This window comes from Haliotis rubra, unplaced genomic scaffold, assembly GCF_003918875.1.
Source record: "Haliotis rubra isolate DU_JTF1 unplaced genomic scaffold, ASM391887v1 Scf110, whole genome shotgun sequence".
In the NCBI taxonomy this organism is placed as follows: domain Eukaryota; kingdom Metazoa; phylum Mollusca; class Gastropoda; order Lepetellida; family Haliotidae; genus Haliotis; species Haliotis rubra.
Window position 1 is genome coordinate 2,059,034 of NW_025765004.1, and position 24,399 is coordinate 2,083,432.

General features: G+C 38.7%; 2 protein-coding genes across 2 annotated transcripts; both read left to right on the top strand.

Annotated features, from left to right (window-relative positions):
• The first annotated feature begins 398 nt into the window (after positions 1–398).
• Positions 399–18,581, top strand: LOC124286372 (RING finger protein 11-like). The gene is made up of 3 exons (XM_046722738.1): positions 399–651; positions 11,350–11,501; positions 16,899–18,581. The coding sequence occupies exons 1-3, from the start codon at positions 544–546 to the stop codon at positions 17,068–17,070; spliced, it is 432 nt and encodes a 143-aa protein (XP_046578694.1). The 5' UTR covers positions 399–543; the 3' UTR covers positions 17,071–18,581.
• A 68-nt stretch (positions 18,582–18,649) lies between these two features.
• LOC124286360 lies at positions 18,650–21,180 on the top strand. The gene is made up of 6 exons (XM_046722730.1): positions 18,650–19,960; positions 20,023–20,132; positions 20,179–20,639; positions 20,686–20,818; positions 20,871–20,932; positions 21,083–21,180. Exons 1-6 carry the CDS (start codon positions 19,829–19,831, stop codon positions 21,106–21,108), a joined length of 924 nt encoding a protein of 307 aa, XP_046578686.1. The 5' UTR covers positions 18,650–19,828; the 3' UTR covers positions 21,109–21,180.
• Positions 21,181–24,399: the final 3,219 nt, after the last annotated feature.

Sequence of the window (24,399 nt, forward strand, 5' to 3'; positions counted from 1 at the left end):
TCCCAGATAATAATACGAAAAGTATCAATCCCAAAAGCGATATTTTTCTAAAGATAATAAATATCCATCGTTTTTCTTTTAGACCATATCCAGTCCCGTTTCATGTGACATAGCGTAGATGATTTCAAATGCTGTTGGTTCTGAGATTAACGAATATGTCCGAACCATCAATCGAAACCGAGAATGCATGCTCTGTTTACGTTTCTATTAGGATATTCCTACGCCAAAAGGCAATTTTCCGTTCTGTTTTACCTTACTCTTTAAGCACAGGAGTAAAGACGAGCAATCTAATCTATTAAAGTATACTAATCAGCATGTGTTCAATGATGTGAATGAACAGAAACAAAATACTGATCGTTTGGACTATATGTCTTGACGTCACACACATACAGAGGAAGTTGAGGCGTGATAGGGCGAATGTTTTGATCTGTCACACTTACTATTTGTTATGGCTGACTGAGGTGAAAGTGTGTTTTTAAAACAAGACAGCCCGCAAACACACATCCTGGCTTACGCTGTGTTTGGGGTACATGCCTGTTGAGGATGGGTAACTGTCTAAAGTCACCGAATACGGACGACATATCTTTATTGCGAGGAAGTGATAGTCAAGATGGCTCTGACCCAGGCCTTGGTCCCCCACCACCTTACCAGGTTAGTCCCTACTAATAGTTCTTTGTTCTAGCAACATTTAACTAATTTCACTTATATATGCATTTACGATCTTATTTGCTATTTTTTTGTAAACGTCCTTGAATTGACGTCATCGGTTGATAGTTGTACTCATCTGATGTCACTAGATCTACCATTCAGTAGCAAGTTCTTCTTTGTGTTGAAAGTAGGTTATTAGTATATCTAGTGTAGTCAGCTTCACACTATGGACAACTACCAGATGATCGGTTATTGGTTCTGTTTATATATGGAAATGAACTACACGACATATCAATATTTATTATAACTGGTTTGTCATTTCAGGTTACTGCAGTGAATATTATACTGAGAATATCACTAGAAACAACCAGGATACAACTTGTAGCTAAAAATAATCTATTGTATAATGTTTACAACCGTTAATGTACCTCTCTAATTGAGATATACTGTATCTGTCTGCTTGAAGGTATCTGCAGGCATGGTAATGACCTGTGTTAATATGATAATCAAAGTGTTTTACCTCAATCAGGATACAATTAATTTGCAATATATTTGAGTGGGTCAACATATCTGAAGTTTTGCAATTTGGTGACGTTGATTTCTGATCCCTTTACCATGTCGTTCATGGTTTAAATCTATTTTATGTTTGAGTTGATAATTACTTCATAATAAAAAGAATTGCCTATGAATAGGTTCATGTGCAGGATAGCTTATTCATAATAAGACAATTTGTAATGTACCTATAGTATCCAGTTATCAAGTATCTGCTCATGGCTCTGCCATGTTTACTGGCTACCAAACAGTTATCGCCATATTTTAGCGTTTTTTACAAAATTACTCCACCGTTCGTTAGATCAACATGATTAATGAAACAAAATTAATCATGATCCTTAATTAGCTATTCACTGATGTGTCCAGCCGTTCACTGCCACCGATCATGTTTTTATATGATGCGGCGGAAGGGAATCATGGCAGTATAAATAGATGTTTTCTCACAACTAACAATAACAGTTATCACCATTTAGAATTTCTCATGTCATTCGTGAAATAATATATATATTTATATAATACAGTAACCTAGAATAATTGATTGTGTGACTATTTGAGTGTTTCTTTTACAGTAGATTGATGGGGAATGAAACAATTAATGACTTGTGAACTTGAACTTGGTATTATATAGGTCGTGGGACATCCCCCCCGACTAAGTTAATTTTTTTATAGGGTTCATAATTCATCTTTAATTTTTCTCTTATGTTACTTACCGTGAAGAATTTTATTTTGCTGTCCTTTATTGTTGTCAAATACCATAGGGAAAAATACCGGAAGTGTAACTGACCGGAACTGCGCACGTGTGATACTGATGTATTGGCGATAACTGTTCGCTAGCCAGTACATATATCCACACAAATGAAAATGTATTTAGTCATGAGCCTTCAAGCGCTCACAAGAAAACTGAAATATGTTACACATAATATTATACAACACCATGTTATTGTCATGATTTTTAGTCATGACTGTACTGTAAGCTGTTTTATGTTACGATGCCTTCCTGGTGAGATGTAGATTGCCCGAAAGAGAGGCTGATATGAATAAATGTCTTTGGCCAAATTAAAAATAAATGGTTGTATGATGATTGTTGAGCTGCTGTTTGATGTGAAGCATCTACATTATCTAGATGGTATATATTCCCTCCCTATGTGATTGCTGTGATGGACCTAACTCAAGCAGGTGATACTCAGGGTGTTATATTCAACCCTAATTGTATTGAGTGCCCAGCTGAAATAGATAATCCCTAACCGTCTCGTAAACCTGCAAGTTATCTTTGAAGGCACCTCCCTCTATGCAGCACAAAGGCTTATATTTTCTTGTGTAAAATAAAATGTTTAATAAATGGAGAACAGTTTGTCTTTGTTTAAGTATATAATTTGTTTATTAATGTCAACTTCTTTATTTGAGGAACACGTTTCGGAATATTTTCTAATTTTCTAATTTTCTTGATCAGGTGAATGATAAAGAAGTTGGCATCCCTAAATTCTCTTTTTTATGGGTGTCACTTCTAAATGCTGTTCAAAAACTTTCTATTTTGGTGCTACTGCAGTCAACTGACACTTACTAGTTTTATTCGGTTAAATTATACTCGTAAAAAAAGTAGGGGAACTTCATTTTTAATTTATGATTGAAAAAATTGGGAGATATATTGGAGTCAATCAATGTTGATATGATAATAATGAATGTTTTGAATGAGTGCATCACCACTTGCACTTCCTTATGACCATAGTCGTTTGTAAAGTAATAGCTCTTGACAGATGATTGGTATATGATGTGAAATTTACATGTGTACGTTTTTCATTTTCAAACCAACAAAATCCCGGCTAGAAACAAACACTAACAACTGTGTGATGCAAGATGCAAAGGGTAGTGACCTACAGCATTTCAATTAAAAGTTTTTCTTGAAACAGACTAATCCCTTTTTAGATTACTTTTGCCATGTTGTTAATAAATGTTATATGTTTTCCCATCTTATATTACTTGACTGATTTAGCATTCACATTTCTTCAAGTTTGTTTAAGGCATCACAACCTGCCCTCTATGTCATCCTACACAGTGTGGCAAATATACTTTCCTTTTCTACAGAATCTTTAGCACCTATTTTCTTTCAACTTTCTATAGATTTTGTACCAAAATAATGTTGATATGGTCATAAACTCACAAGTAAGAGCGTTTCACCTCCTCCTTTAGAGCAAAAGATGAACAGGTGGGCCATGGCTTTGTGGCTTCAATTTTCATCTACAGATTTTCTACTATGTGTTAGTGGTAACATTGTATGCAATGTTCAGTAAGCAATAGCTTGCACAATTGATGAGGTAAGTGTCTATGTTTACTTTTAACAGGTTATGGGCAGCCCAATTATTTAAGATGATGCAATTAGATTTTCAGAGTTGCATTCTGTAGGATTCCAAAAACCCATGATTTGAATGTTTGACTATTGAATTCTTTAAAGTCTTCATGTTTTATTTGTTTGTTGTTCACCACATGTACTACTGGAATAAAGTAACTGGGCATTATTTGATGTTTTTACATTTTTAATGCAAAAAGAGAATAATAATAATAATGTCTATTTATATTGAGCTGGGTTCCATCCACAAAGGTGCATGCTCAAGGCGCTACAATAGTCACAGATGAGAAGTTCACGAGAAGAGATAGTTCGTGGGGATATAACTTTCTAAAGAGAAAGGTTTTTAGGTTGGTTTTGAATGTCTCAAGGGTGAGGGATTCTTTAATGTTCTGAGGTAGTGGGTTCCATAACTGAGGTGCTGCTACTTGAAACGATCTGTTGCCGTAGGATTTTAGTCTTGAGTTTGGTACTGCAAGTAGGCATTGGTTTTCAGACCTTAGACGTCGTGAAGGCTGGTATGGTGAGATCAGTTCTGATAGATAACTCGGTGCTGTACCATTCAAACAGTGGTAGGCAAAACACAAGATCTTAAAGTGGATCCGGGTATTGGTAGCCAGTGTAGGGACATCAATACCAGTGTTATGTGGCATCTTTTTGGTGCACGACTCACAATACGAGCTGCCCTATTTTGTACCTTCATGATTTGTGGTGTTTTCCTTAATCACTTTTAACTGTTGACAGGATAATAACGAAATGATTTGACTCTAGGCATCATGACATGCCAAGAAGAGATGTGGTGTGATGTTCTGCTGTCTCAGGAAATCTGTCACAACATGAGCGACTTGTCGATGGGCATTTTCTTGCTGAAGCTTGAAGTTACGTCTCTGTCCTTGAATGAACGGCTGCACATGAGGCCCAATGATCTCATCCCAGTATCGCAAACCTGTCAGATTGAATTGACAATGACAAGTTGTTTCCAACTATGAGTTGTGATACTCCCCCATACCATAACACTTTTGCCACCAAACTGTTGATAGTGTACAACGCACGCATCAGCGTAACGTTCACCTCGCTGTCTCATTGTCTGTACACCCTTGCCCAGCCATCAGAAATTTCGTCTCATCAGTAAACAAAACACCATCCCAATCTTGTTTCCTATACCATAGATGCCATCAGCACCAGGCAAGACGTGCCTGTCAGTGACGTTGGAGCAAATAAAATTGTGCCGTCGGGGCTGGATGTTGTCCTCCCTCAGTCCCTCTGTAGAGTCCTGGAACTGGTTGGACGCAAGCCGTGAATGGTCCGAGCAGTCGAACTGGCAGTCTGGAATCGATTCCTTAGATGGGTCAGACAAATGTGGTTGTTTGGCTGATGTGACATCATGTGTGGTCCGAGGCAAATCTTTCGTGTTCCCATTATGTTGAAAACGGCCCCATATAGAGATCAGATCAGGTTCCGATGGACACAAAAAATGTCTGGCCTCATCTTTTCGGACCATTCCAGTCCCCAGCATACTCACGGCGTGGAAACACTGATTTTTTTAATCCACAGCATGATGTACACGCAGTTTACGTAGAAATTAACATTGTTTTTGACAACATTCAGAGGCTAGAGAATAATCAACCATTCTTCAATTTTCAATATCAGGTGTGCGAACTTCAGGTGTCAAAAGGTATGCCAAAAGCGAGTAAGTTCATTGTGCACAAAGTGCATGTGCCATGCACGATACATGACAGCAAATTTTATTTCAAGTGCTTTGCTACATGTTTATTTAGGGTTACTTCAATTAACTGTATTTTATGCTATTTTATGTTATTACTTTTCTGTTTGTACAGAAAGTTCCTGCAGTTTTGCTGAGCAGTTCCAAATTTTAATTCACATAAGTTGTCAGGACTCAAGTATTTGAGGGGTCAGATTCAACTCAGTCCTGAGTACTCGAAATTCATACCTTTCAAGCAAAACCATAGCATAACTGGCACGACATTACACAATGCGATTATTGTTTGATCAATATTGAAGTTGGTAACTTAGTGATACACATATGTTCCAGTTTAAGGCATGGCGTGTTCTGATCATACAAGTCAACACTTCATTCTGACTTGATATTGTCATGTGACTTAAATTTCCTATTGGTCAGAATCAGTATTGGCATGTGTACATGGCAAATGCTTTTTATCGTACTGGTTATATACTCCCTGCATAATGCAGTGATATACCGCACGTTGTTACGCTTCCTGCTTCTGCGGTGTCTATGTACGAACAGAGCGTTCACTCCAATGCGGCGCTTTCATTCAGTTAGGCGCTTCAGAGCGTGCCTTGGCTTTTGATTGGCTCGTCTCTACACACCAATGCACCGCTTTCTTTCAGTTCAGTGCTTCAGAGAGCACCTTGGGTTTTGATTGGCTCGTCTAATGCGACGCTTTGAGCCCAGCGCTGGGCTTTGTCCCAATGCGCTGCTTTCATTCAATTCCATGATACAGTCGTGCGCCGTTTATCCTGAACACTTGTGTTTTTCTTGAAATTGTTCGGATAAACGAATTTTCGGATATCTGAACCGAGGAACATATGGAAAAAGACAAACAAACGAACATAATAAGCCTCAGACGTATTCTTTACTGATTGATTGATCAACAAATAACAAATACATACATAAAATCAGATCTTGTCAAATACAGTAGTCAAGTCAATATGTATACACGTGAGAACATACCTGTACATGCAGTTATGTTCGCATGAAGAAATGTGTCAAAGTTTTTTGTACAGGCTTTGCAGAAAAGCGAGAAGACTTCACTTTCAGTACGAGTTCGAGGTTGTCAGTGTCGCCTGCACATTCGTAGTACCTGATCAACTGGTCAACGCAGACACGAGCTTCGTTGTGAGACACGGGTGGGGGAGGTGGCGGCTGCTCAACTTCATCGTCATCATCATCAGTCTCGTTGTCAGGACACACTGCTTGCAGGATGTCAGTGTCACTCAGGGATTCGCCAGTCAGTTCGTCACTGTCGACATTCACAAGGTCGTCGGCAGTAACAGATACAGGTGCAACTTGCCCATAGGACCGTAGTGCATCGCGAAGTTCCGCCAAGGCCATGTCTTCTTCTGGGTCTTCATTTGATTGGATGATATCGACATGGCGAAAACAGTTAGCGATTGTCTTTTCGCTCACAGAGGTCCAGGCTTGCTTGATCATCCGTATTGCAGTGCGTAAGGTGACAGCTGGATTTTCGTTTGTATCAACACACTCGATGAAGTGTCTCACAACAAGCTTTGCGGTGATGTGCTTTGAAAGCACGGATGATTCCTGCATCCATCGGCTGAATGTGTGCCGTCGTGTTGGGCGGCAGGTAGTGCAATCTGACATGTGTCAACTTTACATTGGGGGTTTGGCTAGATGCATTGTCCATGAGAAATATCACACGCCTACTTCTCAATCTCATCTGTCTGTCAAATGTTAGCAACCAATCACGAAACAGTTCTGATGTCATCCACGCTTTTGCATTGTTCCTGTACCCAACATAAACCTCCCGATTAAAATCACTGCCAAAACAACGGGGGACGTCTAGCCTTGCCAATAACAAAAGGTTTAATTTTCACTGAACCATCTGCATTTGCACACAATACAACACTGATTCGCTCTTTAGAGCGTTTTGTACCGCTGACAGGCTGAGATGCAAGTGTCTGATTCGGACCAAGTTTGAAGAACAATCCAGTCTCGTCTACATTGAAGATGTCTTGCCCCTCATAGTCTTCTAGAACCTTCTTTAGATCTTCTCGACCCTTGATCACAACTTCTTTGTCAGCACTTGCCGCTTCACCTTCATATTTTCTGCTCGATCCATTGTGTCTAGACTTAAACCGTGTTAACCAGCCACGAGAATACGCAAAGTCAGTGATACCCAGGCTATCGCCAAAAGTACGTGCTTTTTCAATTAACATTTCGTCATTAACAGGCAAATTTTGGCTGGTCACGTCACAAATCCAAAGATAAACTGCATCTTCCATATTTTGATGTTTCACATTACGAGCGCGTGATAACTCCAATGAGCTTTCGGGAATTTCTAGCCATCTTGATTTGTCTTTTAAAATGTCACTGATTCTCGACTTGCCAATGGTGTGACCGAATTCTGTGCCAAAATGTTTGCTCAGGGTTTCCAGACTTGCTGAGGGATACTGCTCTTTGTACTTGCAAATTTCTTTTTTTCTCTCTCTGTAATGGCATGGCGTTTACGCTTTGTTGGTTGGCTTGCCATGTTGACAGACAACGTTTCTGATCAGACAAGAACTCATCAGCGTAATTATAGTGACCCACCAATTGACACGCCTCAAGATTAACTCAGTGTCACCTTGCTAATTAAGGGCAGTTAATCCTCTCACCCTTCAAAGAATGCCGGCTTGTAACCCTTGTTTCATGTTAGGGCACGCAAGGCCACTCGGTAAAATGTGCGTGTAAACATACTGACAGGTGCTCAGCCATCCGGATATACGAGAGAAAAAATGTATATGATTTAGCATTTGGTATGTGAAAATGACCGTCCGGTTACGGAAACCGAATTTCCGGTTAAGTGAGTAGTTTTACAATGTTGTGAATTCGTTTTAATGAATTTTTGTTCGTAAGGCAAGTTTTCCAGATATCTGAGGTTCGGATAAACGGGGCAAGACTGTATCTACTAGTGCACAGCTCGTATCCAGAGTGTGTATCGCTGGGTGTACTCGTGGCATGTTTCGTCATCCTCATCACCTTCCTTTTACATCATCAGCAAGTTTCTGGACAGATGTGTCAAGTTTCTGCGTGTTATACCAGCAGTGATGTTTTGTCAAGTAGCTAGCGTCCCTTAGCTCGGACTTAATGGATTGGGACTCGCCTGGTTAACCAAAGACCGCGTTGTTCGGATTTTGTCACTATTGCATTGTGGGTAGGATTTGCAATAGCAGATTACTGTTTGTTTACCGGAGACTTTTGATGATTAGAGTGACTATGAAGTGCCCTGGCAGACCTGTCTTGATCCCACGAAGCGGATAACTATCCCATCCTTTAATTGCCTGTAATAATGAACGTTGCCATTTCCGGTATGAGTGATTATGTCGAGATTCGTCAGCCAGCCGAGAAAAACAGTTTACCGAGGGTAACACTTTCACTTTGGCTAGGATTACTCAGTTTCCTACATTAGCTGCTTAAGCCCTCAGTTCAGAGGTCACTGCAGATATGTCCGGACGGTCTTGCAGGCATCGATTTTACTACCTTCGTCTCCCTTACAAATGTTCCTCGGGTCACCTGTTTTTTTACCTCTGCCATTGCATCAACTTTACGAATGTTCCGGTAGATTGACGATACCCATGCTTCGCATTTACTCTTTCTCACTCCATCTGGCAGACCAACACTTCATTTGGCAAACCATATGTTCCTGCGATCACTGATTGTACGACCTTCATCACTCTGTGTACAATGTGAACGTTCCTGTAGATTGACTGACAGTCTCCATGCCTCGAACCTACTACATTCGGCACTTCTTTAGTACTGTCATGGTAACTCGGCTAATTGAACGTTTCCTATTTCAGGAGAGATCCCTTCTTCAGTGGCAATAGTTGCTAGGCCTCACAACCCAGGACTCTTTGTCAGAGGCAAGAACTTCTGGGTCTGTAGACGTCCGCTCAAGCTTTGACTTTCAGGGGACAGCTTCAACTACGACCTCTCCAATATTTTATGTGTCCGCACATCAGGATCAGTGACCCTCACGCATTGATCTCTCTTCCTCCAGTGCTCCATTCCCATCGCCAGTGGTGTTTGGACGTGTTGAATGTTTGCGGCGGAGTCTCTTTAAGGCCGTTTGCTCCCGAACATCACCTGTGGGTAGACGCCTCTCTACACACGTGGGGAGCTAACCTACTCGATCATCTAGTGGCAGTGCTATGGTCTCCCGCAGACCAAACGTGCCACATCAACGTTTTGGAGTTCAGGGCAGTCATTTTGGCGATCACTCATTGGCAACTTTTTTTTTCAGTCACCCAGCCTTTTGATCCGTTCGGATTGTATATCAATCAGATGGGATCCACAGGTTCCCCACAACTCCTTCATTCGACCCAACAGTTCTTCCACTTGGTGAACTCACTAAACATCACAGTCAAGGTAAATCACTTTCCAGGGGTGGAAACTGTCATTGCCGATTCACAGTCCGCTCAGCTCGACCATCCCCGACAGAGTGCCTTGCGTTTAGCACGAAGCGGGGGATATAGTATTAGGCTCTGTCCGTACGTACATCCGTCTGTACGTATGAATTGGAATATCTGTTGACTTTTCATATTTGGTATCTAGGTTCATCACAGTATAAGAAAGGTCCCAGTCAGGTTTGGTGACCTTGACCTTCATTTCAAGGTCACAAGGGGACCTTAACGTTTTACCCTTGTCAGCGAGATACCTCAAGAACTGTTCACTAGATTTCTACATATTCAACACCAAGCTTTATCTTGGGAAGGTGCAGGGCCCAGTCTATTTTGGTGACCTTCACATAATTTTCAAGGTCATGGCGACACTTTGAAGATTTCAGCATGTTAACCTGCATGTTAAGCTATCTTAAGAACCGCTCACTGGATTTTCTTCATATTTGACACCAAGCTTTGTCTAGGGAAGGCCAGGGCCCAGTCGATTTTGGTGACCTTCACATAATTTTTAAGATCGGCAACACTGAAGATTTAAGCATATTAATCTGCATGTTATGCTTGTCAGCGAGATACCTCAAGAACCATTCACTGGATTTTCTTCATATTTGACACCAAGCTTCATGTAGGGAAGGCGCAGGGCCCAGTCGATTTTGGTGACCTTCACTTAATTTTCAAGGTCACACCAACACTTTGAAGATTTCAGCATGTTAAGATTGTCAGCAAGATATCTCAAGAAAGGTTCACTGGATTTTCTTCATAGACTTTTTGAATGTTTTTTGATAAGCAATTTCTTTATTACTATTTTTTTAATGTGTCATACACCATGACATTCATGTCAGGGTCAAAGTGAGTCTTGAAAATATTTGTGTGTTTGAACAACAACAGAGCAAGATATCAAGAGAGGTTGACTGATCAAGTTTTTGTTGACATTTAACTTCATCTTAAACTACGACCTTCACTTTCATTACTTTTTAAGTTTGATTTGATAATTTGCGGAAGGGGCATTATGTCACCTTCGTGAAAACTGTTTGTTTCTTTCTATTGTAGCTGAAAACAGGGTCAAGAACTAACCACGACTATATTAGTGCAAGGCATGTTTATCTTTTGTGCCAAATTTTCTTAGGTGATGTCATAGGTTAACAGCTGTTGTCAAGTGACAGGAATTCATCTGAATTTAGTCCTTTTGAGCTAATTCAGTCCCGTTGCTACCTATGATTGATCAAATGCCTCTTTATAGGGATTTTTAATCCAAGACATACCAAAAAACAACTCTTACAATCCAGATGTACCTATTTACCAGTCCCTCTTGTAAATTTTGACACTGATGTAATGGAAGGTTTGTTTTCACAGAAATTTTGAAGCTATAGCTATCAGTGTTAACAAATTTACATGTTAGTTATATCTGAAGTGATCACACCCATCCCCATGTGGATCTTGATAGCTGATGTTGGGAAGAAGTAACATTTCCTACACTATCCATGTGCCTTGCTGAGGACTCTCCAGCAAGACACCAGTTTATGGATAGTTGACACAAAAGAAGGCATAATTTGGAAGATTTTTAAAGTGTAGAATTTATGGCAGTGATGTAATAGAGAATCTGAGAATAATTAACAATGGTAACAATTGTGGGATATTTTTTCACTTTGCAGGAGAGTGTTCCAATCTATCATCCGTCTCCCAACATAAGTCGTCCAGCCAATCAGTTAACAGAAGAGGAACAAATAAAAATAGCTCAGAGGCTTGGTTTAATAAACCACCTTCCAACTGGGATATATGATGGAAGCAATAAGAAAGCAAAGGAGTAAGTATGTTACGGGGTTGTCATAAAACGTGATATCAATGTATCAGTAAGTTTGTTTCAGTTGATGCTGCATAAATGCTAAATAGATCATTCAATGCCACAGAAAAGGTTTATCAAGTTACTGTGGTTATTTAGGATGGACAAATAGGATAGCAGGGTATTCAATTTTGAACATTTAATGGACCAGGCGGGTTAATGCTTCACATTGAATTGATTCCTTTGCAGGGTAGATGGGTAAAAAGTGTTCTTCACTCATAATTATTTATTTATTGTCACTCAGTATATTTTGATATATTACCCTTTTAGGTTGTTATATTGATACCAATATTTCTTTTCAACTCCATCCTGAGTGTGTTCATGTTCTGTTCTTTATTAACGGGGATTATGTACTCAGCAGCGTCTGTACTTACGTCCCGATTCTTGTTAAAGGCCGGGGTGCAAATCTCCAAAACACCCATGGGTTTCCAAGTAGTCTCCCATTGGCTACTCCTCAGCAGTGTAGATGTTATCTGCCCATGAGTAACAGGACTGTAAGGGCTATGGGTGCCTGGCAAAGAGTCTGGCGATGTCAAAGGTCAACCTTGGAATTTACTACTAAAATAGATACTGCCTTAGAGTAAATGTCCTGGCAACCTTTCACAACATATGTTGATGACAAAAGAGATTAATTTGATTGGCATATATGAAATTTCAAATTTTACTTATTTTCTGAAAATAAAATCTTCAACATGGTGATGTCAGCATCGAACAAGTGTACAGCCCTAAAGTTGCACAGCATGGGGTCAGGGGAGGGGGGCATTTTCACAGCCTCCCTGAAATATAAAACCCTGAATGAAACTTTTAGCCAACTCACAGGCTTGTTTCTATGGAAACGCACCTCCTTTGGCCACCTGACTGATACCGGGGGAAATTCAAATCTGGATTTGAAAAAGATAAATATATTTTCAAAATGTATGTTTTGTAGGCTGTCTGCATTCATACATTTTACAGTGAGCCTTCATAACATACTTCTTTACACTTCTTCAAATTTGGTGACACCCTACATTGGGGGATTACGCAGACACCAGTCGATTTTGGTGACCTTGACCTTATTTTCAAGGTCACTAAGACTGTCACCACTTTTCAAACTCTTGTTAAGGCAATATCTGATGAACTGTTGTACCCAATGTCTTCAAATTTGGTGACAGCCTACATTGGGGGATTATGCAGACACCTGTTGATTTTGGTGACCTTGACCTTATCTTCAAGGTCACCATGACATTTTGACCACTTTTCAAACTTATGTAAACGAGATCTCTCTTAAAACATTGCACCCAATGTCTTCAATTATGTTGACAGCCTAAATTGGGTGACTATGCAGACACCAGTCATTTCTTGTATGTGACCAAAAAATAAAAAGTAGTAAATATGTTATAAATATTTCATTCTTCTTTAGCGGCAGTGGACATTGCCATATTAGTGGCAAACACTTGTCTCATGTCTGTCCTCACTTGTCTAGTGCACAACAAACATGTTTGTTCCGATACTATGGCAGATGAAAGTACAAATGTGGTGTGTTAGTGATTGTTGATTTCCACTGACTGTATCTTACAGATATTTAATAAGATCGCATGAAATATATTGGAATGTACTTGCATCTTTCTGTATGATAATGGAATGTCACACATGATACTACATGGGTCTTGTGTTTCAAAAGTAAGTGGTTACTCATGTTGACTGTTGTGAAAAACCCAAGCATACAACTGCTAGTTGTCAAAATGACAGTTTAAAGAGAAAAAGACCTACTTTATATTTCTCAAGTCAACTGCAGTAATTTATAATAAAGTAATCCAGACATCAAACAAGGAACAAAGATTTACTGAGCGTGAGAGCTAATGCTTACACTGAAACTGAACAAATCTCGTAGAATCAAAAATTGAATGCAGACACTACTGACCCATGTAAATGTTTTCTGCAGATGAAACTGCCAAAATAATATAAAAGTAAATTAGCTCATGGTATTAAAAAGAATCACTCCCCCGAACTACAAATTGTTGTTGATATGTGAGGGGGATAACAGTAATATATTTTTCCAAATTTGCAGAGTATGGTACATTTTAATGATGCAAATGTTTGGTTGTATAGTACACAGGGTTTTACCTCGACTCGTAAACGTGGGGTTCACGGGTACCCCTAATTATTAGTTTTAAAGGTCACATGCAACGTAAAACACAACTTGTACCTTTCGGTATGGGCTTACAGAAACAAATCATCAAAAATGCAAATTCAACTTAAAAAGTTGAAAAATAACGCGATGAAAAAAACTGCACGAAATCATAGTTCAAACGATTCACTAACTTTCCCCCAGAGCTTGGGGGAATTGAAGTGGTTTCAACAGCTGGGCTGCGCTCAGTCATAGCACATGCGCAGTGAAATAGGTTCGCGGAGCTTGGAAGCGTGTTGTCCGGTGAATATTCGGTGAAGGCTTTGGTGTGTTTTGTTGATATTTCACAGACGTGAGCTTTTTATATGTTATTACAGTAGATTACCGATTTAACTGTTCATATAATTTCATTTGTCTATTTCACCACACGTTCTTCTTACCGAGTCACTTCCTCAGTTCGATACTTAAAAGCAATGTCATTATTTAGCGTTGACAGAATTTCTAACTGTGACATAGATATATCGCTGTCACAGACAAAACTCAATGTCTGTTTTATTGGCACCTATGTGTCTGCCTGCCCGTCTGCTAATGACAATATTCAATACACAATTTCAATCACTGACCACATGCAATTTGAACTTAACACCTATCAGGCTATACACCATAAACAAAACACATAGATTTATGGCCCGAGTTCGGTCTCTGTCACATTATGTAATTACACAGACAGGCAGGTGTGATACTTGTACACATGACATGTTATGATGTCTGTTGATTGCAAAATGTTATACACAAAAAATGAGCATGTATTTACAAAACCCAACATCTCTATATACACACACACACACAATGAGCCGTGAGGGCATCTGCAAATGAACCAGCCGTTACACTTGAGTGCACACCCACCCGCTCTGACTGGGTTCGGTATCCCGGCTGCTTCGTTTCTTGGGAAGTGAACCCAAGTACAAAATATTGCACTTTTGATTTGCGATTGTACGCTTATAAATTTGTTTTTATGTTTTTTCATAACTAGCGATGTATATTATATGTCATGAATAAGTGATAATTGTGTTTTAATTATGTTTGATTTTTTGGTTGCATGTGACCTTTAAGCATCCTTGCAGCCAAGGGTCCTGTGAAGTAACGGTGTAGAGAACTGTATGTTTTGATAATTTCTTTAGAGCCTGGAATGAATCATTATCATGTAGACTGATGGATGAAATGATGCAAGTAACTCCTCTGAAAGAAACAACCACACACTTAGCAAAGTCATAGTTGTGGGTACAGTGAAATAATATTGTGCGTTCCCCTGGATGCAGTGAATTGTTTTTCTGGGTCCATTCTCTACATTTGTGTGTACTAGATGCACATTTGCTCGTCACGTAAAACCCTGGTACATAATGATCGCGTAAAATAATAATATGGTCAGTGAAAACATACAAGTGAATGGATAATGATCACAGGGCTTGAAATTACTAGTTCTGTCATATCAGCAGCACACATAAAATAGGTCATGGCAGGGTTGAATTTTATGTACATGCCTTCACCATGACGATCTCTCTGTACTATACAACATAACATTTATGATGTACATTTTACAATTTTGATGTAATACATTGGCTGCCTTTTGCTATAATGATTGTGAACAATAGACAAGGCACATGTGAAAGACAGGCCCTGTGTGTGGCAGCTAAGTTGGGGAAGATAGAAAGTAAGTTATTTCTTCAAACTTTTTCGATGTTACCGTACGCTTTGAGTAATATCTTCTCAGATACTATCATTGGGTTTTGTGAAATGAATTGACAGTAATAGCATGAAGTCAATATTTGTTATGTTACATTACTTACAACATGTTACATGGAGATTTTCCCACATGAATTTGTCACATCCTTCACCTTACCACTTTTCTTTTTTTAATATCTGTAAGCTGTATTTTAAAAAGTATGATTTTGAAATTGTTCAATAATGATGTTCATACTTACTGGAGCAGTTTTATTTAATACACATTTGTATGACAATGCTTGTGAAGCATCTTGACTTAGCAAATATGGACTGGTTTATTAAATTGTCAATGTTGGAGACTGTCCCACTGAACGTCTCCATTTCATCAGTGCTATGTTTGGGGAAAATGTTAGTTCCTCCAGTTTGGTAAGCCAAGACCTCGACACAGGTATCGTTATTACTCGACCCTTATATCTAGGCCTATGGCAGGTACTCCTTGACATTCTTACATGAGCACAAGCTCTTACTCAACGAGGTCAATTACATGACCGATCCAGTGCTTCCCCTTGTCCTTTCTTCATAAGCACGGCTGCAAGGCCAAGAGCATCAGAGCATTGGTCAGATCTTCTAGGGACATCTCTACTACATCAAGATACAGTCAGTGGTTTGATACGTCAGGATCTTCTTAGATTGAAGAATTGGTGCAGATCTAAATGGCTTAACACATTCCAGGAATCCTGGCTGAGATAGCAGATGCCAATTCCTGCAGAGATTTAGAGAATAACCCATGAGGTATGAGTGATTACAGGAAATATGTCCCTTGTGAAATTAATGAACATTAATTACACAAGGGACATATTTAGCGTAAGTTTGGAAATTTTATGTTTTTACACATATCCTGTATCTAACCACTCATGCATCACGTTTACAACAGCCTGTATGCACAAGAGAGGAATTGAGGGTCCAGTGAATGTTATGTGATCAGGTCACACAGGACATCAGTGGTGAGGGGTCGGTGATGACGAGTGGGATGTGTTTAGATAAGATGTATTTTGAAGCTGGAAAATTTGTTCTTGAACCGTTTCCATAACAAGATCAAGGAAGGATGGTAAAATGCATTGTGTGAGATTGGATAATGTACAATTTGTTCCTAAATTTGTATTATTTTTCAGTTTCTATCAGCAAATTATTTGCTCATTTAACATATTACCATTTAAAAACATCTAAGATTATTATTTTGATATTGTAATGCTGAAACATTTTTTCCTGTACAGAACAGCATTTGATGTAGGTAAGCAGTATTTGATGTAGGTAACCTAGTAGAAAATGATAAATTTATATGCTTGTTTTAACTAACATTCAAATTGATCAATCCAGATGAATTACAATGCCAAATGTCTCTTGCTTGCATTAGACACTGAATTGATTTGGTATTTGTGGTGGCAGCCTGGATATGATGGGAAAATATGATGTATGGTGCAAATATTTTAATGGTGAGTTACATACTTCATTTTACTTTACCTCTTTTTCAGATGTGTGATATGCATGGGAGATTTTCTACTGGGAGACATGTTGCGATTTTTGCCATGTATGCACACATATCACAAAGAGTGTATTGATGACTGGTTAATGCGGTCATTTACATGTCCTTCCTGCATGGAGCCTGTAGATGCTGCTCTTCTTACAACCTATGAGACAAGTTGATTGACTGGTAGTTGTAGGAATACTGAACCAGCCAGTCGGTGCTAAGATAAGCAAGCCTACCTTCAACATAATTTCTGTGGCTAACCTGGACTTTACCAGTCGTCAGTTTGAAACAGTGTAAATGGAACTGGTGAAGTGTCAACATTCGACCCATTGGAACAGTTGAACACAGAGTTATATTGGAGACCTCTCCCTCAGTGTGGAGTCTGTGTATAAATGTTGACATACTTACACAGGGCATATTTCTTCACATTTTCATTGAAAGTTCAATTTACAAAAGTAATCCTTGATCAAATATATATTTAACATGTTTCAGCTATGCATTCACAGGTGTTTAAGAGCAACAAAGCAACTTTACAGACTTAAAATTAAATACTTTAGATGTTTAATCATAAATGCTTGACCAAAAATACTTTCTAAATTGGTTTGTGACAGATCATAATAAATAAAATTGTCCCCCCAAAATATGGTTAAAACAAGTACCCTGTGTTTGACGTGCTGTGCAGTTTCAATGATCAAACTGTCTTCCTTTTTCTGCCTCAGACTTTTCAGTCAAATTTTGGCCCTTTTCTGTTTGCTCATCTGTTTGATTATCTTGTCCACAACTTATGTCTTATTAGCAACAACACTAAAGACTCCTTCAGTTGTACACTCAAAGGATTATCCCAGACAGACATTCATTGTGCAACATAGGACTGAGGGCAGTAGGAGGTTTACGGTACTCGAACACGATGTTGGTCATAACAATTTACACGACAATCTATGCAATATTATTTTCTTTGTAGGAGGTAAGAGTGATTGATATAAAAAGGCAGAAACAGTATATGTATATGTAGCAGCTAAATATCACATGATATATTTGGAATTTCACTTTCTCAATAAAGTATAGATTCTAGTACTTTTGGGGGTTGAGTCCCATTTGGGACTCGAACCCATACTCTCAGAGTCAGGAACTCATTGCCAGCACACAAAGTCTGTGATCTAACTCGCTGAGTGGGTTTGATCGCTGGCTTTGCTGGAGATTAGGGGCCTGACCCTGAGAGTATGGGACTATGTGACACCCCAAACAGTACTGGAATTTGTTACTTAGTGATAAAGTGAAATCATAAATATAACCTGTTACATTTGACCGCCTTCTAAATGGTATTGTGTATTCTAAGATAAATAAGCTCAGCAAATAAGTCTACATATTGGTAAATTAAAAGATAAAATAGGTTTGTTTTGGAAGTCAATTATAGAGCATGTGATTTCAGCACTTTCAATCACTTTTAAATATTTTCTTTTGGAAATTGACTATATGTTTTGTAAGAAAATTGATTTGCACAACAATACTGCAATCTTTATTTGTTTTTAGATATATCCTGTAGTAGAAATACACATATTACTTAGTGAGCTTTATGGAGGTAAATAAATGGTGTTGATCTATGATATAGGATATTTTCCATCCCCAAGCACACAAGCATGGTAAACTCTTTATCAAATGATATTATTCCTAAATTCTTCCTTTGAAAGTGGGGCGGTGGGGTAGCCTAGTGGTTAAAGCGTTGGCTCGTCACGCCGAAAACCCGGGTTCGAATCCCCACATGGGTACAATGTGTGAAGCCCATTTCTGGTGTCCCCCGCCGTGATGTTGCTGGAATATTGCTAAAAGCGGCGTAAAACCAAACTCAGTCAGTCAGTCCTTTGAAAGTTGTATCCTCATTTCTTATAAAGGATATCTAAATATAGCAAGCTTAACGGCAAAGTGTACATTAGTCTATTACATCACAAGGTCAGTGATAAGGCACCTGTAATTTCTGTCTGTTTACATTCATCTCCTCCTTGAAAACAGCTTGAAGAACTGAGCCATCAATGCAATACCATTCAAGATTAGTTGATAATAACATTTCTTACAACAATGACAAAAAACCCACCTAAAATCTTTAAAACATCTTCTACATTGAAATAATGTCTGGGAATCTGATGGATATAAGTAGCAAGGCAGTTGGATTTGCATGTTCCAGTATGTGAAAAACAAAAATATAAAGAATCTTGAAAGAGGACGACCAAGTCCAGAGCGATACAAGAAAACTTTTCAGAATATCTGAATGATCAAGCTGAAGATTTGTGTAGATGACAGTGCTTATGAGTTTTCTTAGCATTGTTTAAGCACTTTCATCTGAATTGAACCTTGGCAAGTTTTATAACACCTTTTGACAGTGAATGTCATAAATCTGTCAGTTTGCTTTCCCGAATACAGTGAAACTTTACAATTGTAACCATATAATAAGAGAGAAGGATATTTCTTTCAGATCATATTACCATTTCACATTGAACAGACCACATTATCATGATTTCAAGTCAGATATCATACTTTCCTTACTTCTCTACTTTCAGCTAACTTTGAATATACCTGGTGAGTACCGGTTATATTAAAATGTAATACTCTGGTGGCCAAACAGTCAAAAACTCATCTCTGTGTAGCATTTATTGACCTGGACGTGCAAGGAAAATTCATAGGTAGATACAGGGTTAGGACTTTGTTTTAAAGCTGTACTGCATATGTGACATGTCTTTACTTCCACCAAACATGTCTTAAGTTGGGCGTTTGACATCCTGAACTACTGGTGGAACTACTTTGAAAAAAACAAGTGTTTTGTGAAAATCCATGAAATGTATAATTTGTCCTTAATTTGAAAGAATGTTTCTGTGTGTGTTTTGCTTCTTCAGTACATGCTGTATGACATAGCAGAATACTTTTAGTGCAAATACTAGTCTCATGGGATACACATTTCCACTGCCCACAGCTTCTGTGAGTGTACTACACTCATGGGACACACATTTACACTACTGCTCTCATGGGACACATATTTACACTACTTCTCTCATGGGATACACATTTCCACTGCCCATAGCTTCTGTGAGTGTACTACACTCATGGGGCACACATTTCCACTACTGCTCTCATGGGACACATATTTACACTACTTCTCTCATGGGATACACATTTCCACTGCCCACAGCTTCTGTGAGTGTACTACACTCATGGGACACACATTTCCACTACTGCTCTCATGGGACACATATTTACACTACTTCTCTCATGGGATACACATTTCCACTGCCCACATATTTACACTACTTCTCTCATGGGATACACATTTCCACTGCCCACAGCTTCTGTGAGTGTACTACACTCATGGGACACACATTTACACTACTTCTCTCATGGGACACATATTTACACTACTTCTCTCATGGGATACACATTTCCACTGCCCACAGCTTCTGTGAGTGTACTACACTCATGGGACACACATTTCCACTACTGCTCTCATGGGACACATATTTACACTACTTCTCTCATGGGATACACATTTCCACTGCCCACAGCTTCTGTGAGTGTACTACACTCATGGGACACACATTTACACTACTGCTCTCATGGGACACATATTTACACTACTTCTCTCATGGGACACATATATACACTACTTCTCTCATGGGATACACATTTCCACTGCCCACAGCTTCTGTGAGTGTACTACACTCATGGGACACACATTTACACTACTGCTCTCATGGGACACATATTTACACTACTTCTCTCATGGGATACACATTTCCACTGCCCACATATTTACACTACTTCTCTCATGGGATACACATTTCCACTGCCCACAGCTTCTGTGAGTGTACTACACTCATGGGACACACATTTCCACTACTGCTCTCATGGGACACATATTTACACTACTTCTCTCATGGGATACACATTTCCACTGCCCACAGCTTCTGTGAGTGTACTACACTCATGGGACACACATTTACACTACTGCTCTCATGGGACACATATTTACACTACTTCTCTCATGGGATACACATTTCCACTGCCCACATATTTACACTACTTCTCTCATGGGATACACATTTCCACTGCCCACACATTTACACTACTGCTCTCATGGGACACATATTTACACTACTTCTCTCATGGGACACATATATACACTACTTCTCTCATGGGATACACATTTCCACTGCCCACAGCTTCTGTGAGTGTACTACACTCATGGGACACACATTTACACTACTGCTCTCATGGGACACATATTTACACTACTTCTCTCATGGGATACACATTTCCACTGCCCACAGCTTCTGTGAGTGTACTACACTCATGGGACACACATTTACACCACTGCTCTCATGGGACACATATTTACACTACTTCTCTCATGGGATACATTATTTACACTTCCAACAGCTTCTGTGAGGGTACTACTCTCATGGGACAAACATTTACACTACTACTCTCATAGAACAAACATTTACACTGCCCACGTCTGCAGTGGGTGAACTATGCTCATGGAACAAACATTTACACTACTGCTCTCATGGAACAAACATTTACACTGCCCACGTCTGCAGTGGGTGAACTATGCTCATGGAACAAACATTTACACTACTGCTCTCATGGAACAAACATTTACACTACTACTCTCATAGAACAAACATTTACACTACTACTCTCATGGGACAAACATTTACACTACTACTCTCATGGAACAAACATTTACACTACTACTCTCATAGAACAAACATTTACACTACTACTCTCATGGGACAAACATTTACACTACTACTCTCATAGAACAAACATTTACACTACTACTCTCATAGAACAAACATTTACACTACTACTCTCATGGGACAAACATTTACACTACTACTCTCATGGGACAAACATTTACACTACTGCTCTCATGGAACAAACATTTACACTACTACTCTCATAGAACAAACATTTACACTACTACTCTCATGGGACAAACATTTACACTACTACTCTCATAGAACAAACATTTACACTGCCCACGTCTGCAGTGGGTGAACTATGCTCATGGAACAAACATTTACACTACTGCTCTCATGGAACAAACATTTACACTGCCCACGTCTGCAGTGGGTGAACTATGCTCATGGAACAAACATTTACACTACTGCTCTCATGGAACAAACATTTACACTACTACTCTCATAGAACAAACATTTACACTACTACTCTCATGGGACAAACATTTACACTACTACTCTCATGGAACAAACATTTACACTACTACTCTCATAGAACAAACATTTACACTACTACTCTCATGGGACAAACATTTACACTACTACTCTCATGGAACAAACATTTACACTACTACTCTCATAGAACAAACATTTACACTACTACTCTCATGGGACAAACATTTACACTACTACTCTCATGGAACAAACATTTACACTACTACTCTCATAGAACAAACATTTACACTACTACTCTCATGGGGCAAACATTTACACTACTACTCTCATAGAACAAACATTTACACTGCCCACGTCTGCAGTGGGTGAACTATGCTCATGGAACAAACATTTACACTACTGCTCTCATGGAACAAACATTTACACTACTACTCTCATAGAACAAACATTTACACTGCCCACGTCTGCAGTGGGTGAACTATGCTCATGGAACAAACATTTACACTACTGCTCTCATGGGACAAACATTTACACTACTGCTCTCATGGAACAAACATTTACACTACTGCTCTCATGGGACAAACATTCACACTACTGCTCTCATGGGACAAACATTCACACTACTACTCTCATGGAACAAACATTCACACTACTACTCTCATGGGACAAACATTTACACTACTGCTCTCATGGGACAAACATTTACACTACTGCTCTCATGGGACAAACATTTACACTACTGCTCTCATGGGATACATTTACACTACTACTCTCATGAGACACACATTTACACTACTGCTGTCATGGGACAAACATTTACACTACTGCTCTCATGGGATACATTTACACTACTACTCTCATGAGACACACATTTACACTACTACTCTCATGGGACAAACATTTACACTACTGCTCTCATGGGACAAACATTTACACTACTTCTCTCATGGGAGCTTCTGTGGATTTACTACTCTCATGGGACACACATTTACACTGCTGTGGAAATAATAGTTCACCATTGTATAAAGACTTTCAGCAACTGCTGCGGAAAGATTTGTGCTACATAGTGACTTAAGCAGTGATAGAGCTCTCTCATGTTACATCTAGTGCTAAAGTGAGGGTTGTTGGAAAGTTACATTGGGCCTAATATCAGTTTCTTGAATTCAAGATACCTCACAACAAAATAACCCAGGTGGTGAAAAATATTGTCATCACATGTTTTAGTCCAGGCCCACAGATTTATTGTGTATTTATGAAGAGATATCACTTTTAGCTGTTGAAATAGATATGTTTATAATGGAATTGAACAGATTTGATTCTACTATGTACATGTTGTAAAGCAGAGTTTTGCAGAGAAAAGAATCTGAATATTCAGTGATGTTATTGTATAACACCATTATGATTAAGCAATTTTCTGTATTTATATTGTCCATGTTATTCAGACATGTATTGATGGATCTTTTTTGCCAACAGAATTATGTTACAAAACTTGTTTAAGAACTATCATCATCTATATAATGATATTGTGATAAAATATAATTGTGATAAAAGTTTGTCATGGTTGCCTTTGAACTTGTCACTGATGAAGCATGTATGTACCAATATTGTTAAGATGTGCACATGTGAAATGTAATATAATATGTAGATAGTGTACAGTTTTTGTTTCGTATCTAGTCTTTTCGTGTATGAATGCAAAAATTGTCATGATCTGTTTGCTAAATGAACATGCGAACTGCACCCGTTTCACAAATTTCAATCGTTTTCTTGCTTGTACAATGCATATATTGTTGAGTAGCTGCAGATGGTCGATGACATTGAAACCTGTTGATACCATGAAGCATTAAAATATAATGCTGTCATTTCTCAGTATATGACGTTTACATACAATGAGATATCTTGAACTCACTATTTTTTTAAGCCGAGCTGAGATGATTACTGTGGTTCCAAAACAGTGAAACCGAAATTGTCCAGACTTTGAGTATCTGTAACTAATCTTTATTCTAAATAAAACATTTACATGTAAAAATGCTTATTTACCTGTGCTAGACATTGGTTATTATATTTTCAGGCAAGGGATACATTATTTGACAAATGGTATTTGTGAATAAAGTTAATTGTCACATCAGTGTCAAGAAATGCAGATGATTTTGTGTAAAGGTTTTAGTGATGGTTAACACTATTTTGCCATTTGTATTACTTTCCAACTATATACCCACAGATTAGAAAACATTGTCCTTACTCATCTGAAAATAAAATGATGAGTTAATATGTAAACAGAACAACGTGTCCACATTTCTTAAAATAGTAATTCTAATTGTG

Excerpts from the sequence above, each read along its gene's own strand:
- LOC124286372 (XM_046722738.1), top strand. The coding sequence starts at position 544 with ATGGGTAACTGTCTAAAGTCACCGAATACGGACGACATATCTTTATTG. Across the intron at positions 652-11,349 it reads GTCCCCCACCACCTTACCAG|GAGAGTGTTCCAATCTATCA; the intron begins GTTAGTCCCTAC and ends TTCACTTTGCAG. Across the intron at positions 11,502-16,898 it reads AGCAATAAGAAAGCAAAGGA|ATGTGTGATATGCATGGGAG; the intron begins GTAAGTATGTTA and ends CCTCTTTTTCAG.
- LOC124286360 (XM_046722730.1), top strand. The coding sequence starts at position 19,829 with ATGGGATACACATTTCCACTGCCCACAGCTTCTGTGAGTGTACTACAC. Across the intron at positions 19,961-20,022 it reads GATACACATTTCCACTGCCC|ACATATTTACACTACTTCTC; the intron begins ATAGCTTCTGTG and ends CTCTCATGGGAC. Across the intron at positions 20,933-21,082 it reads ACTTCTCTCATGGGATACAC|ATTTCCACTGCCCACAGCTT; the intron begins ATTTCCACTGCC and ends CATGGGATACAC.